Source organism: Cetorhinus maximus, chromosome 24 (assembly GCF_964194155.1).
Source record: "Cetorhinus maximus chromosome 24, sCetMax3.hap1.1, whole genome shotgun sequence".
NCBI classification, from domain to species: domain Eukaryota; kingdom Metazoa; phylum Chordata; class Chondrichthyes; order Lamniformes; family Cetorhinidae; genus Cetorhinus; species Cetorhinus maximus.
In genome coordinates, this window is record NC_135902.1 from 39,921,702 (window position 1) to 39,937,914 (window position 16,213).

The window sequence follows — 16,213 nt, forward strand, 5'->3', positions numbered from 1 at the left end:
CTTGGAATTAAGGAAACACTTGAAGTTTCAGATACTGGGTATGATTGTCCTCACTCAGTTTTATAAATCCATTATGCACATAAATGCAAAGGCTTACTGGGCATGTTGTGTAGATTGCAATAATACTGCAGCCCGTGTACCTTTTTCCCAGCGTTGTCACTATAGCACCATGAGTTGTATCATGAATGTTGCAGTCAGACTGCAATGGTTTTATTATTGAATAAAAACAGAAGTTCTAATTCAAACTATACATAGACCCAAATGCTTAAGAGTTGATAAAGTGAGAAAGGAAGTTCCTGATTTTATATGAGCAACTTGTCAGTTAAATATGATCAGTGCTGACAAGAACCGAGTCCAGATGTGGTTTGCAGGGGTCCCATTACCAAATACATTTTTCAGAATTGAGTTTTGCACTCCAATCCCCTCCACCACTTCCACGCCACCTACACTTCCCCAGAAAGCAGACACAGGCTTGGTTAAAACCACATTGTCCTTTTTGATTAAATGTGTCATATATAGTAGGGCAGGGGTGTGGAAACTGCAAATAGCTGAAGCCTGATAATCTCCACCCAAAACTTTGACCAATAATCAACTTCAATTGTGTTAGGGAGCAAGCTCCATTTTATACCACACACAACCCTACGGGCTATTTTCCAGTTGGCAGTGTTGTCACAGGGCCATGGAAGAGCTTCAGGTAGTAAACAGTACAGCATTCAAATGTTTACTGTGCTGTACTGAATGTTTGACCTGACACCTCAGATTTTGGCCATGTCCAGGTCCATGCCTAACATTGTGTGTTTGCGGGTCTACTGGGAATCTGTGGCATAACCTTAAACAGTTTCCTACCAGCTTGCTTTGCCAAAACCATTACAAATTAAAAGATGGATTAAATGTAATTACTGAAATTGTTTAAAATTACTCAAGTTTTTAAAGAAGTGTTTTTTACTCTTTTCGATGATGGTTCTTGTTATGAACATTTGCTTTTATGATAAACACTATTGCTCTGAAGGTTTTAAAAGTACAATATGACATACTTGCCGAAGACAAGTACAGTCATGCAATGTAAAATCGAAAAGAAAACAAATACCATTGCTTCTGGCTGACTTTGTTAATTCAACTTCACTGGCCAACGGGCAGTTTACAATGACATAGGGACTGGCCAGCTGCCAGGTTTGACAGAGCAGTATTCTTTCCGATTGGAGTCACTCCATGAATGAACTGCAAACACTTTTGTGCAATTATGCATGTATTTTTTTTTTAAATGGCATCCAAAACAATAAACACAAGGGGCAGAAGGTGCTTTAATATTTAATAGACCACGTGAACCATGTCTCACAACCTCTGATAGTAAGTAGCCAATCATACTTGTATTTAAATTGTGACTAATTATTACAGAAAAGTAGCTCTTTTGCAAAAGAACTGGATAAACCTCTCATTAGTATTAAAGGTTATAGAAATGCTAAAACATCCCCTTCAACAGTATAGTTCCTGAATTACTGCGAATAGGAAAAGTCATTCCAATGAAATTTAATGCCAATTATTCTGGATTTTCACTCAAATGTGTTCAAGGGCATGATGCTTTCAAGGACAATTGTTAAGCAATTAAATAAGCTGCAGAGGGCAGTTTGTTCAGTAAGCAGAAAGAGTGGGGTCAGTGGATTGTTTACCCCTTTTTTAAAAAAAAACTATCCTTCTGGCTGAGGCAAAGTAGCTGCAAGGGATCTTCAATTTGACTGAAGAACCAGCTGCCTTGCTTTTTCTAACACAACAATGTTTGCAGAATTGGGTGGAGAATTTTCCATCCAATGTGCAAAATGATGGCATGAAACACAGCAACACGAACTGTAACAGTACATTCGTACAATGTGTTATTCTTTATAATAACCACACATACACACTATATTAGTGAACAGGCGAAGAGCGGAGAGCCTATCTCGCCTGCTCCCTCTAATTTTGGGAGCACATAACATCACAAAACACATTAGTGGTTTGCTTCAATCACCCTTGGGCAACAGCTCAACCTCACAGCCTTCTTCTGTACCTCAATGTTCTACAATTAGTTCTGGTTTCTCGCAAAGAGTGAAAACTAATATAGCTGTTTGCGATGGTCTTAGTAGCTCCTTTCCCTTCTGTGTAACCATGGGGCTCATTTATCGGTTCCAAACACAGGTTTTAACTCCTCGGGCAAGGCTGGCGAGCCGCCAAACGTTAAGTGGCTATTTGCAAAAAGCTTCCAAATGGGAAAAAAAATGTATCTGCCCCCCGGGAATACGAATGTAAGAACTTAAACGATGCGGGAATTGGAAGTGGGGAACCTCCAGAACGCTGACCCCCCTCCCTCCCTCCCTCCCCCCGACCTCTCGATCGAGTTTGAAAGGCTGGGATCTCCCTGGGCTTCAGGACCCAGGTAACCGGGATCGCACGGAAACCGAACGAAGCGGACGTCCTGATAACAATAGCTTCGAAGTTCCTGAGCGTCGCCCAGTGAAGGGATTCTGCCCGAGGCTGTCTGTGTTACTTTTACGTTGTCAAACAGCACGAACCAAATGCCGCCTCGAAACACTGTATCCAAAAAAAAGAATAATAATTATTATTATTATTACCTGAGGGATTGTGTCGCCCCGTCTGCGCTCGGCTTCCCAGCTCTGTCTCTTCGGTTGTAACAGTCTTGTTGCTGCTACTTTGTTGCGCTCCACAAGCGGACTCTCTCCCCGCCAGCAGAGCTCCGCCGCGGACCCGCCTCAGCCTTCTGGGAGATGTAGTTCACCTTCCTCGGTAATTCATTCCATTGAACATTCGCCAAAAATGTACGTTTGTAATTTGCAATTGACCGTCGACTATTTATTTCAAAAAAAAAATCAAAAAAAAAAATAGACTTGCATTAATAGAGCGCCGCCTCAGGATGTCCCAAAGCACTTTACCCGCCAATTAAGTACTTTCCCCCCCCCCCCCCCGCAGTGTAGCCGTCGTCGAAAGCCAATCTTTAACTCTTGTCGACCGCAAATGTTGATAGAATATGGGATAAACATAGATTTCCACCAGGAAATGGGTGGTTGTGTTGGTAAAGTCACTGCTCTCCCAATCTAGAGGCCCAGGCTAATCGCCTCTGGCATGGGTTCAAATGGCAGCTGGTGGAATTTTAATTCAGTTAATGAATGAAACGTTTGGAATTGAATGCGTGTTTCGGTGATACTCTTTCGAGTTATCAACAGTCACAGATTGCAACTCTTTTGAGTACAATCACAGTTCTTGGTCTACTTCCTACCTGTAGGAAACTCGTTCAAGTTACCAACAGTCACAGATTGCAACTCTTTTCGAGTACAATCACAGTTCTTGGTTTCCGGGAGTGGGACATGAACCCACAACCCTCTGATTCAAAGGCGAGGGTGCTATGAACTGAGCCACAGCTGACACCTCCCTACATCACAGTTCTTGGTTGAAAGGCTGTACCATCAGGAAAGCCCAGCAAGCATGTGGGAAACTCTTTCGAGTTACCAACAGTCACAGATTGCAACTTCTTTCGAGTACAATCACAGTTCTTGGTTTTCCAGGAGTGGGACATGAACCCACAACCCTCTGATTCAAAGGCGAGGGTGCTATGAACTGAGCCACAGCTGACACCTCCACATTTCAGTGATGGTGCCATGAAACTATCATTGATTTTCGTAAAATCCCACCTGGTTCACCAATGGTGTTGAGGGAAGGAAATCTGCTGTCTCAACCTGGTCTGGCCTACATGTGACTCCAGGCCCACAGCATTGTGGTTGACTCTTCACTGTCCTTTGAAATGGCAGAGCAATTAGGATGGGCAACAAATGCTCACCTTGCCAGTGACATCTGTGACAGAATAAAAGAAAAGTTAAACATTGGACAAATCAAAGCCATTGTCCTTGGCCACCACCACAAACTCCGCTCCCTAGCCCCCAATGCCATCATCTTTCTGGCCACTGACCCAGACTATTTGCTTGATGTTCTATTTGACCCTAAGCTTCTGACCACATATCCCCTCCCTTCCACCTCCATAATATGGCAGATCTCTGCTCCTCCCTCAGCCGAACTGCTGCAGAAACCCTCATACATCCGATTTTTTTCCTCCTTATTCCATTGCTCTAATACTCTCCTGATTGGCCTCCCATGCTCCACCTTCAAATAACTTGATTTCATCCAAAGCTTTAGCTGTCTGTATCCTAACTCAAACCAATTTCCATTCCTGTGTCACCGGCTTGCATTGGCACTTGGCCCACCAATGCCCCAATTTAAAATTCTCAATCTTGCTTTCAAGATTCCTCCAAGCCCTTACCCCTCCCTATCTCTGTAACTTCCTCCAACCCTACAACCCTCTGAGAACTTGATTTTGTTTGCTGCACCATTAGTGACTGTGCCTTCCACAGTCTAGGTCATAAACTCTAGAATTCCTTCCATGTACCTTTCTCCTTTAAGACACTTCCTAAAATCTACATTAACTATACTATTACTACCTTCTTTGTTTCCACGTTGGTCTTTCTGCTGTCTGATTACATGGCATAGGACATTTTATAACATTAAAAGTGCTTTTAAAAAGCAAGCCATGCTGTAGGTTAGAATATTATATAATTACCTTAGAACTTTTCTTTAGAAATAGTACTAATTTTGTAAGAAACTTGCGGCATTTTATTTTAAACATACTGTTTAATTTGTGTTGGTTTAGCCTGAGTCCAGATTCCATGTGAAAGCTTAGTTACTTGCCCCTTAATTTCAGCTTGAGTGGCTGATGGCTGAATGTAAAGAATAACAGTGACATTGTACAAAATACAATTCTGAAAATTCATTGACAATCTTTTAACTCTCCTTCAACATCCTGCAAAGACTCCCCATGCAGCCTGATCCCGCGCATTCTAGTTTCCTGTTTACACCTTTAGACAAATGTCAGAAAGTTCTCTCGCATTTCCATCCTGCTGCACAGTATAAATAATTCAGATTTAATTTTTCTAGTCGTATATGTAGGGTTTTGTAAAGCAGGAGTGATGATGACAAGGTGTTAAGGTCATGTCTACATTTTTTTAAGCTCAGTCACAGGATGTGGGTATCACTGGCAAGATCAGCATTTATTCACTATCTCTAATTGCCTTGAGCAGGCAGGTGGTGGTGAGCTGTTTCTTGAATACAACAGTGTCTTGCTAGGCCATTTCAGGAGACAGTTAAGAGTCAACAATGTTATTGTGGGTCTGATCACATACAGGCCAGGCAGGTTTCCTTTTCTAAAGGACATGAGTGAAACAAATTAATTTTTCTATTCATGGTCACCATTACTAATTAGCTTTTTAATTCCAGACCTATTTAATTGATTGATTTTAAATTCCCCAGCTGCCATGATGGAATTTGAACTCATATCGCTGGATGATTATTCCAGGCCACTGGATTATTAGTCCCATAACATAACCACAATGTATTGTATCCCTGCAATGGCTACAGTTCAATGGGCCCCTCAAGCATCCTGATTGGGAGTGACATTTACTTACTGTTTTTAATCACTGGAAATAATTCATATGCTCGAATAGGTTTGCAGTTGAGGCTGATCACATGTATCAGTTTTTGACTCAGTGATCCATACCTCTGAGACAGACGATTTTGATTCAAGATTTAAGCACATAATCTTTGCTAATGCTTAAGTGCAGTTTACTGAGGTATTTCTGCATGCCCAGAGATGCAGTGTCTCAGTTGAGGAATGAAACCTTGTCTTTGGTGTTGCATGGACCGAAAATGTTCCATGGCATTTTGCAATGAAAAGCGCCCTGGCCAATATTTATCCTTTAATTGAAACAAATATAAAATGGATTAACTGATCCTTTATCTCACTGCCGGATGCAGAATTTTGCTTTGTGCCAATTGGCTGCCGTGCTTTCTTACATTATAACACTGATTACATTTTGAAAGTATTTCATTGACTGTGAAGCCCTGAAGCCCTTTGCTATGTCCTGAGGACATGAAGGGTCCTATATAAATGCAAGTTCTTTCTTTAACATTTCTTCAGTGTTGACGGATCTGCATCCTCAGTGAAGTAAGTTGCTTCAATTGGCCGCTGGTTTTGTACTGTATAATTTGGCCACAAACGATTATAACAACATGCTTTAGTAGTGGCAAGTTTCCAACTATTCCATATCAATGCCAAGCAGAGGACTGAAAAGTGTCATCGGGGTTGGATACATTTGCAGAGAAGTGAAACTCAAAAACTTAAATGAAAGATAAAAATAGTGTAGAAGTATGCGTACAGCTTCATGCATTTATTGTACAATATACAATTATGATCCTACTGTTCATGTATCAGAAATATGTCCTTGTAAGCAAGGTATCACATGGAGAGCTCAGAGCTCTACAGAGGTTCAATGACAATGGGGAGACATCACCAGGAACTAGGTACTTTAATTGGTTCCAATGATTCAAGAGGTTGAACCCTCAGATAACCAGATATAAATACAGACAGTAGGGTCTTTAGATAGCAAGCCATGTCATCTAATGCAGACATTTCTGCTTGAGCAACATAAAAAGTGACCATTTTGTAATGTTCTTTTAGATATTTTATGAGTAAAGTATATTTTTGCAAAGAAAAGCATAAAAAGAAGTCTTAGTGCATGATTCAGCAGAAGTTTGTTGACATACTAAGTATGTTGAGAACAACACGAAGAGCTCTTTATTGTATTCATCGACCTGACCAAAACATTTGACTTAGTACATCGCGAGGCTCTCTGGATTCTGCTCCAAAGATTTGGATGTCCAAGAAACTTCAGAATCCTACAATTGTTTCATGGTGACGTCATGGACAATTTTAAAAATGTTACCTGTGATCAAACATACTTGAACGGGGATGTGTGTATTCCTTACCCTCAAAGCAATTAAGTCACCTTAAATAATCCAACAGCAAGCTTTTGTATTTAAAAAGGAAAAGGCTAGTTTATTTTCTCACACCCTTCGCCCTGGAGGTCAATAAAGAAGACAACATTTCACTCACTCTCTCAATCACATACTCTCTTTCTCACACACGCACACACACACACAAAACCAGCTACAGATGAAGAATAAGAATAGGAAGTTTAAAAACGGAATTTAACTCAGCCTCTGTTTTGGTGCAGGCCAGTTGTTTCGTTGTTGTGTTGTACAGTGAAACCTTTTGTTTCTTGAAAAGGCAAATTTGCATTTTTACAATGAAGGAGTCAGCAGAGTTTTGGTTATCTCCTGGTCTGACAAATATGAGAAAGAGGGGCCTCTTGTTCTGTCAGGAGACAAGATGATGTTTTATAATCCACAAGAGGAGTCAAGTGATCATCAGGATCCATTTTGATTCAGTCTTTTTAGACAATAGTTTTTATTAGAAATATAGATTTTTTAAAGAGTCACAATATCAACTTGTTAGTATGGCCGTGACAATGGCATGGCTGCAACTGTCATGGGTGAGACATCTGAAGGAGACAACTTCAAAATCCTTACCGGGGTCATCTCCCAGACGGTGATTATTCACCTCATCAAAGATCAACTGCCCTCTGGTGTCAGAATTAAAAACTGTCCAGATGGAAAACTCTTTAATCTCAGTCATCTCCATGCCAAAACTAGACTGACCACCATTGGTTTGCATGATCTACAGTTTGGGGATGACTACACTAGATTTGCAAACCGCTCTTCATCTCTCAATTCTGCATACAAGAAACTTGGCCTGCCTTTGAATGTTGTTAAAAAAAAACTCATATCAACTCACGCCTGGTCAGTCAAATATTCCACTGCCCATATATGTTGAAGGGAAGAGCACTTCCCAGCCTTGGCAGCCACCTGTCTCAAAAGGCCAGCAGGGAGAACCAGTACCAGATCAGCTGTGCCAGCTCAGCCATCTACAAACTAATGCAGTGAGTATTTGACAACAAAGACATCTGCATGTCAACAAAAAGTCCCAAGTGTGCAGAGCAGTTGCCACCATACCCCTGTACTGCAGTGAGACCTGGACTGTGTATCAGTGACTTTTAAGAGCGCTGGAGAAATTCCATCAGCAATGCTTCCGCTTCATCCTCCGGGTTCAATGGAAGGACTGTTGAACAAGTGCTAGTGTCCTTCTTGATGCCAGTTCCACAAGCAATCAGGCAAAACTCCTGCAAAGTCAATTTTGATGAACTGGACACTGTCCGGAGGGCCAAAAACCATCTCCCTCACCAGGTCCTATTTTCTCAATTGTGAAAACGGCCAACATTCCTGGGGAGGACAAACAAAATGCTTCAAAAACACTCTGAAGCTCTCCTTGAAGTGTGGCAGCATTGACATAATGACTGGGAGGAGCTTGCCACCAGTCGTTCAGAATGGTAACAAATTATCCGTCAAACTGAATTATGTTTCGAGTCACAACTTCTTAATGATGAGGTAGTGTGGTGGCGGAAAAGGAAATGAAAAGACAGAACAGGGCAGAAACTCATGACCCTGAATAGACATCATCGTTAAACTGAGGGACAAACAATTGTATTACTAAGTAGGATTTCAGCAGAAAACCAGAACCAAAGTTGTTTACCACAAGAAGTTTTGAAACTCCCAAGTTTGACAAGTGAAATCTGCTGTACGTCACTCAGTAAAATGTACGTCAAAAAATTTTCATAACTTGTTCCAGTGAACTACCACAGCAAAATTATTTTTATTTTACAGAAAAGGTTAAGAATAAATATTTTATCACTGGCTGTATCTCCTCATCAATACAAAGTTTATAGCAAACAAATTTGTAGCAAATGAAATTACTGAATTTATGGCCAAGGAATTGGATTACAAAAGTACAAACATATGAATCAGGAGCAAGAGTAGACCACTTGGCCTCTTGAGCCTGCTCCACCATTCAGTATGATCATGGCTGATCTGAATGTAACCTCAAGTTCACATTCCTGCCTACCCCCGTTAACCTTTCACCCCCTTGCTTATCAAGAGTCTATCTACCTCTGCCTTAAAGATACTCAAGGACTCTGCCTCAAACACCTTTTGAGGAAGAGAATTCCAAAGTCTCACAACTCTCTGAGAGGAAAAACATTTTCCTAATTTCTGTCCTAAATGGGTGATACCTTATTTTGAAACAGTGACCCCAATATCTAGATTGTCCCACAAGAGGAAGGATCCTTTTTACATTGACCCTGTCAAGTCCCCTCAGGATCTTATATGTCTCAATCAAGTCGCCTCTTACTCTTCTAAATTCCAGTGGATACAAGCCTAGCCTGTCCAACCTTTCCTGATAAGACAACACACCGATTCCAGGTGTTAATCTAGTAAACCTTCTCTGAACTGCTTCCAATGCATTTACATCTTTGTAAGGAGACCAATACTGTATGCAGTACATAGATGAATGTGTGAAGGGCAAAGGCTTAAAGGGCAAAGGCATGGGAGACCTCTTGCATATGGTTCACAAGGGCCCTGGCAAAGATCCTTGCCTCCCTGCACATATATTCCCGGGGACAGAGACCCAGACTGGGTTGTCCCTCGGAAGCTGATTGGAGGGATGGGGCTGAGGGACTACAGCACAAATAAACCACATCAGACCTCATTAAAGTGCAAGTGGACTATGTTTAAAAAAGTGTCATAACATTAACAATCGTAGTGCACCCATGCAACACATGTGAAGTCCAAAATTTTTAATCTTGCGTTCCCTACCACTTCTTCTAGGTGCTCCCTTGACATACACAGCAGTGGTGGAGGTGGCCTGCTGACCAGTTTGCACTATTGTGTTGGATGCCCTCTGGGAACCTGAGGCCTGGAGGACCCCGGCTTACTTTAGCTTCCCTGTTTTGGAGTAGTTGCTCTCTCAGTGGTCACAGAGGATAAAACTGAAGGGATCATAGGCAAGGGGGAGTCGGAAGGGCCGGACACCCTCAGAGAGCCCTGAGCCGCTCGTCCTCCCTTTGGGTGCCCGAGGGTCCCTGCCTGACTCCTTGAGGGGAAAGGGCACCTGGAGGGAGGTTGAGGTGCCCTGTTTCCCTTTCGTGTAGCTACTGCAAAAGCTCACCCATAGCTACAGTGATGGAGTGCAGGTCTGCACACATCTCTGGCAGAAACTGGCCATTCTTTTGGACCAGGTTCTCCATGGTGTCCGCCACCCGTGGCGTCAGCACCACTTCATCAGAGAACAAGCAGATGGACTCCTTTACCTCATGTATCACCCTGTTGAGGGCCTCCACCACATCTGCTTGATGTTCCCGTGACTCTTGCAGCTTCCCCAGAAACTTGTGGACAACACATCCCAGCATCCTGTCATCCGACTTGGCCATCGCAGATGCCTCTTTCCCAGCGGTCCTCTGAGTGCCAGTGAGCTTGGTTGACCCTGCCTCCTTTTGCTGCAGACATGTGTCCATGCGGTGACCATCAGAATGTGAGACCTGGCCTGAACTACACCTAGTGCCCACTGACGTTTGTGTTTCTGCGCTGTTGGAGGGTGCAAGTGACTGCTGTGATGCCTCTACTGGTGCACTTCCTTCCTTCTCTCCAACGTCCTCAGCCCTCTATGGCTGGGAACTGCTGGACAGAGCCTGCTCTTCTTCCCTTGCCCTCTTTCTGCTGGCACCTGTAAATGAGAGAGGAGAGAGTGAGTGACTGCATGAACTGCCTCCAACATGGAGGAACACATGACCTTCAGGTTTCTACGTGACTACGCTATGCACGGATCCTTACTGGATGGAGGCCACCCACCGACTTCTCCATCATGGCAGACTCGGTCTGGTTCCTCCCCAGCCAGTTGGGCTGCCCAGTCTTTGAATTCGGTCAGGTTCCTGAGGTCAGGCCGGCCTTCTCCCTTCTTCACACTCTCTCTCTCTCTCTCCTGTTGTGCCTCAACTTTTCCTGCACAAGGATAGAAAATAGTGTTGAGAGCAATTGGGTTTCATGTATCTTCCTCATGCTTCCAGTCTTACAAATAACCCGCTGGATTGTGTGCCATGTGATTGATGCACAGCAGGTTGTCCAGAAGGGTTCTGGGGCATGGGCCAGAGCAGTGAGCCCATGCAGATAGGGGGATAAGACTCACAGAGGCATTTCAATAACAGTGCTTGCTGGTGGCCTCCACACCTAACCCCCTCCCCACATCACCCCCAACCCCAGACAGCAGCTGAACTCTGTATGTGGAAGGGTCAGGGGCCCACAGTGGCCTCTCCACCTGAGAACTAGATGGACTGCATTGGGTCTATGAGGCATCTCCTTCTAATGTTGAGTGGCCCTTTGTTGCATGGGCCACATAGATGGTGTCCTTACCACTGAGTCCCTTGTCCCCTGTACCATTCAGTTAGGTGAGTGTGAGCAGTTGAGTGTTCACTTACCCTGGTGGAGCGGATGAGGCCATTCATGCATTTGCAGCATTGCAGGGCAGTCCTCTGGTGGAGTCCCTGGGCACTGACCTCCCTGGAGATTTCCTCCCATGCAGGGTTGGCATAATAGCTCGGCGTCCTCCTTCCATCCCCTGGATAGAGGATGCCTCTCCTGGACTCCGTTGCATTGAGAAGGACGTGTTACTGAATCTAGGGGCCAGAGGTCCATGTGATCAATGGGCCACCTTATGCTTCAACAGTGGAAAAGTGTGATGTCTGGGCACCTTTTCAACATGGTGCCCGGATATGATGGCGAGGGCACATGCCATCCAGTCTGCCCTGCTATGAAAAACATTGGGAAACCCTCAACGGCATAATTAATAATTGGCATCTTGCGATTTGGCGCGAATCCCCACCAGCATCCGCAGAGGGAAACACTCCCTGTTTTCACCCTTCGTATCTGTAAGATGATGTCTTGAAACATTTTTCTATGTTACAGGTGCAATATAAATATAACTTGTTACCCTGTTTCCTACATCGAGTATTTTACAACATTGTGCAAATGTCAAATGTGTCTGAAATGGTTTAAGTTCATCATTGCAATACGGTAACAACAATTGAGTCAAATGAGGGTGGTAGATACATGGGTTAATAATAACCTTTAGTTATGCGGTTTCCTTTCAGCTTGCAGCTTGCAGCTTGCTGTACATGTTTTTTCAGCTTCATGCAACAGTTGCCTCTTCGTTTAAGGAAATTGCGCAGTGTCTCTGGTTCCTGTCACATGATTGGTCTCTGACATACGGATAAAACTCCCCAAAATGAGTATCTTCAGGCTGAAATGTTGCCATTGAAATGAAGATTCTGTCCGCTATACCCAAAATCTAATGGGAGAAGTTGCAAAGTATGGAGCAAGTGGTTACACATTGTACAGATGTAGATTCAGGTGAGATTGAACTGATAACTAAATTAAAGTGCGAGGGGGAAGGGCGGTATTTTTGGACCTCAACAAGTTATGTTCAAAATGTATGATTCTTTCTCACTTGTTCTGAACAATCATTTGTTGAGTCGTTGTGGACATTAGTTTAATAAAGTAACCAAATATAAACACAATATTCATAAATTTTAATTTTTTAATCAGCTCATTGAACTTTATGTTTAATTGTATCAAACTATGCAGGTTTCTATTTATGTAAAATGCAGTCACCAGCAGCTCGATGAAGGGAAGTATTTTCAACTCCCTGACTGAAAAAGCTTAGAGAAAGGAGTCATTACTTGGCTGCAGTTTTCTTCTTTTATTCTAGGAATTTTGTTACTTTCTGCCCCTTTAGCGGTAACTGGAGCTTTCCCCTTAGCTGCAGATTGTTTCCACACAGAGACGATTAGGCAGCTGGTTCCCAAACATCTGCTGATGCCACTCTTAAGACTTATTTTGTTTTCTGCCGTGTGGTCTGAAATACCTTACTGTATATAGCCAGCACCATTGACATATTGAGAATTTGTTGCTTGTTAGGTGTTGAATGAAAGTGGCCACAGGTAAGTTGCCCAATGAGTTTTCCCTTTTTGTCAAGGAGGGGGTGGGGGGGTGAAACAATCTTCTACTTGGCACCTCCTTTAAATGATAGGATAATGGGAACTTGGTGTGTGGAGAATTGTGGACTGAACCATGTTGTCACACATTAACACATAAGCACACATTATTGGTGCTACAACTCCACCAGTACTCACTCTTTAAATGTTTTAAGTTGAGTTGAAATGAAAAAGATATTGAACAAGAAATTGGATTCATTAGTGCCCTTTTTAGCACGATGAGTCTCCTTAGAGCTCCAAAATAGCATCCACAGCACACTCGGACATTTGTGGGGTGAATCATGTAGAACATCAATGTGGGCTTTAGCACACATGTACACACAGTGAATGTCCACCAGAAGCATGTAGAGCAGGCAGATCATGGCATCAACAGCATGCATCACTGATCTGATGCCAGCGGTTCCATTTTGGAGCTCAGTGCTCCAGCTAGTGCTCTCTCTTAACCTGATACAGCTGAATATGGATTCAGCAGCAGGAAGGACTGCACCCCCCAATACCCACCCACCAGTCCTGTTTAAAGGGATCATCAGGTAAGTTGCTGGTTGATTCTTCAGGTTGTTGTTATGATTCTACAACAATTTAGTACTTTCTGTAGTTGTTTACAGTTACAAAAGTATACAGGGCATGGTATAGCAGGTCCTGCACCACAACTGCCATCTCAGAGCAGGGCAAGGACCGCATTGCCAGTGATGCGAAGGTGACTCTGGCAATGAACTTTTATTCCAGGCTGGAGCTGGATCAAGCATACAGTTTTTGCTCAGATTGCAACCTTCCCCATGGTGCACGATGTCATTGGCTGCATGCTCATCACTTTGTCTGTGCCCCACGTCAACACTGCCCTATACCAGAAGCAAAAGCGATTCCATTCCCTCAACGTCCAGCTGCTGTGTGACCAAAGGCAGTCATCATGCAGGTCAATGCCCTGTATGCTGGCAGTAGCCATGATGTCTCCATTCTGTGGCAGTCCTACCATGTCAGTTGCATTTGAGCCACCAATGCAAATCAAAGACCACCACATGACAAGAATTATCTGCTAGTGAAATGCTGATGATTGGGGTGCGCAACCCATGCACAAGTGAACAGCCTACTTACAATGAAAACCATGTTGCCACACAAAGAGCAGACCATTGGCATTCTGAGACAATGCTTCAGCTGCCTGGGCTACTCTGGAGGTGCTCTGCCATATTTAGCAGAGCAATGTCAAGATTTGTGATGATTTGTTTATGTTGCATATCCTCCCCATCATGAGCAGCCCTTGCCACCGGCTATATGGCGAACAGTTGAGGAGTAGGAGGATGAGGAGGAGGAAGAAGAGGGAAAGGAAGAAGAAGAGGGGAGAGAACCTAGACAGCCCAATACCAGCCTGACGGCAGCATCGCTGGTGGGAGGCTGCTGCCTTTCAGTGGAGGAGACTACACATGTTCGTGGAGGACAACCTCAAGCGGTTCTGTCCCTATAAAATCTGCCTTTGGACTGCGCCATCTCAGCATTGGTGGCAGCAGTCTAGGCTGGGTGGCTGACATGCAACAGCAAAGGCAGTGGTGGAGTGGCAGCGTTGGGGAAACGAATGCTGTCCTCCTGAGTGAGGACAGCAGATTCACGATCCATGGAACCACTGCCCACATGCCTGGGGCAGCACCTCAGCAATCCTACTAATTCACTGGAGGACAGATTACTGGACTGCTGAGGCATCCTCCAAACCCCTTTGCACACTTTAATCCACTGCCTTGATGGCAGCAGCCTGAGTTTGCATGGCATCAAGCTGACTATGTATGATAGAAGTTTGAGCTTCCACTCCAACAATGCAGGCCTTGGGTAGCTGCTTCTTGTGCGGCAATGGAAGCTTTGATATCAGCCATTAAATGCTGCATCACAGTTGGGTCCTCAAGTGTGCAAATGGAGTTGACCAGCACTTCCATACTGGGAAGGATGGGTTCCACGCCATGTTGATGCTGGACTCCTCCATGCTGCTTGAAAATGACTACAGGCATTATTTGCATCTGTCTTTACCAAGGAACAAGATGCTGTGCAGGTCATGGTGAAAGAGGAGGTAATTCAAACACTTGAAAGTTTTAAAATTGATATGGATGAGGTCTTGGATGAGCTGTCTGTACTTAGAGTTGATAAGGCACCAAGACTGGATGAGAGGCATCCAAGGATATTGAACGAAGTAAGAGTGGAAATTGCAGAGGCACTGGGCATAATTTTTCAGTCTTCCTTCATCTCAGGGGTGGTGCCAGAGGGCTGGAGAATCGCAAATGTCACACCCTTGTTCAAAAAAAGGGTGTATAGATAAGCCCAGCAACTACAGGCCAGTCAGTTTAACCTCAGTGGTGGGCTGCTTCTAGAAACGATTATTCAGGACAAAATTAATAGTCATCTGGGCAAACGCAGGCTAATTAAAGAAAGCTAGTACGGATTTATTAAGGGAAAATAGTGTTTAACTAACTTGTTGGAATTTTTTGATGAGGCAACAGAGCGAGTTGATGAGGGTAATACTGTTGATGTGGTGTGCATGGGCTTCCAAAAAGCATTTGATAAAGCGCCGCACAGCAGACTTGTGGGCAAAGTTATAGTTCAAGGAATAAAAACAACAGTAGAAACATGCATACGAAATTGGCTGACTGACAGGAAACAGCGAGTAACAGTTAATGGATGTTTTTCAGGCTGGAGGGAGGTTTGTAGTGGAGTTCCCCAGTGGTCAGTGCTGAGACATTTGCTCTTCCCGATATATATTAATGTCCTAATCCTTGGTGTACAGGGCACAATTTCAACATCTGAGGATGATACAAAACTTGAAAGCATTGTGAACTATGAGTAGGATAGTGTAGAACTTCAAAAGGCCATGGACACATGGCTGGAATGAGTGGGTCAAGTTGCAAGTGAAACTTAATTTCAAGAAGCGTGAAGTGATTTGCTTTGGTCAAACTTAGGGAGACAATATAAAATAAAAGGTACAATTCATGGGTGCAGGAGCAGAGGGACCATAAATCATAAATCATCTGGCAGGACAGATTGAGAGCACGGTTAATCAAATACACAGTATCCTAGGCTGTAATAATAGGGACATTGAGTATAAAAGCAAGCAAGTTATGTTAAACCTGTATGGAACACTGGTTTGGCTTCAACTGGAATATTTCATCCTATTCTAGGCACCACACTTTAGAAAGGATGTGAAGGCATTCGCGAGATTGCAGAAAAGGTTCATAAGAATGGTTCCAGGTCTGAGGAACTTGAGTTATGTAGATAGGTTGGAGAAGTTGCCACTGTTTTCCTTGAAGAAGAGAAGGTTGAAAGGAGATTTTATAGCGGTGTTCAGAATCATGAGTGATCTGGATAGAGTA

The 16,213-nt window shown here is 43.5% G+C and overlaps 2 protein-coding genes across 5 annotated transcripts in view; one reads left to right on the plus strand and one right to left on the minus strand.

Annotated features, from left to right (window-relative positions):
• Positions 1–2,733, minus strand: part of tmc6b (transmembrane channel-like 6b) — an 82,141-nt gene extending 79,408 nt beyond the window's left edge. Inside the window, exon 1 of the mRNA XM_078571111.1 lies at positions 2,604–2,733. The gene's annotated coding sequence lies outside the window, so the exon portion shown is untranslated. The remainder of the gene's footprint in view (positions 1–2,603) is intronic.
• LOC144699826 (transmembrane channel-like protein 7) overlaps positions 2,683–16,213 on the plus strand; it is a 63,310-nt gene continuing 49,779 nt past the window's right edge. Inside the window, exons 1-2 of one of the 4 annotated variants that reach the window (XM_078571114.1) lie at positions 2,758–2,775; positions 12,033–12,225. In XM_078571114.1, coding sequence (XP_078427240.1) covers positions 12,186–12,225 — 40 coding nt within the window. In that variant the 5' untranslated portion in view covers positions 2,758–2,775; positions 12,033–12,185. Of the gene's footprint in view, positions 2,776–12,032; positions 12,226–16,213 lie in introns of those variants that run through there. The other 3 variants (XM_078571112.1, XM_078571115.1, XM_078571113.1) reach the window with 3 other exon arrangements.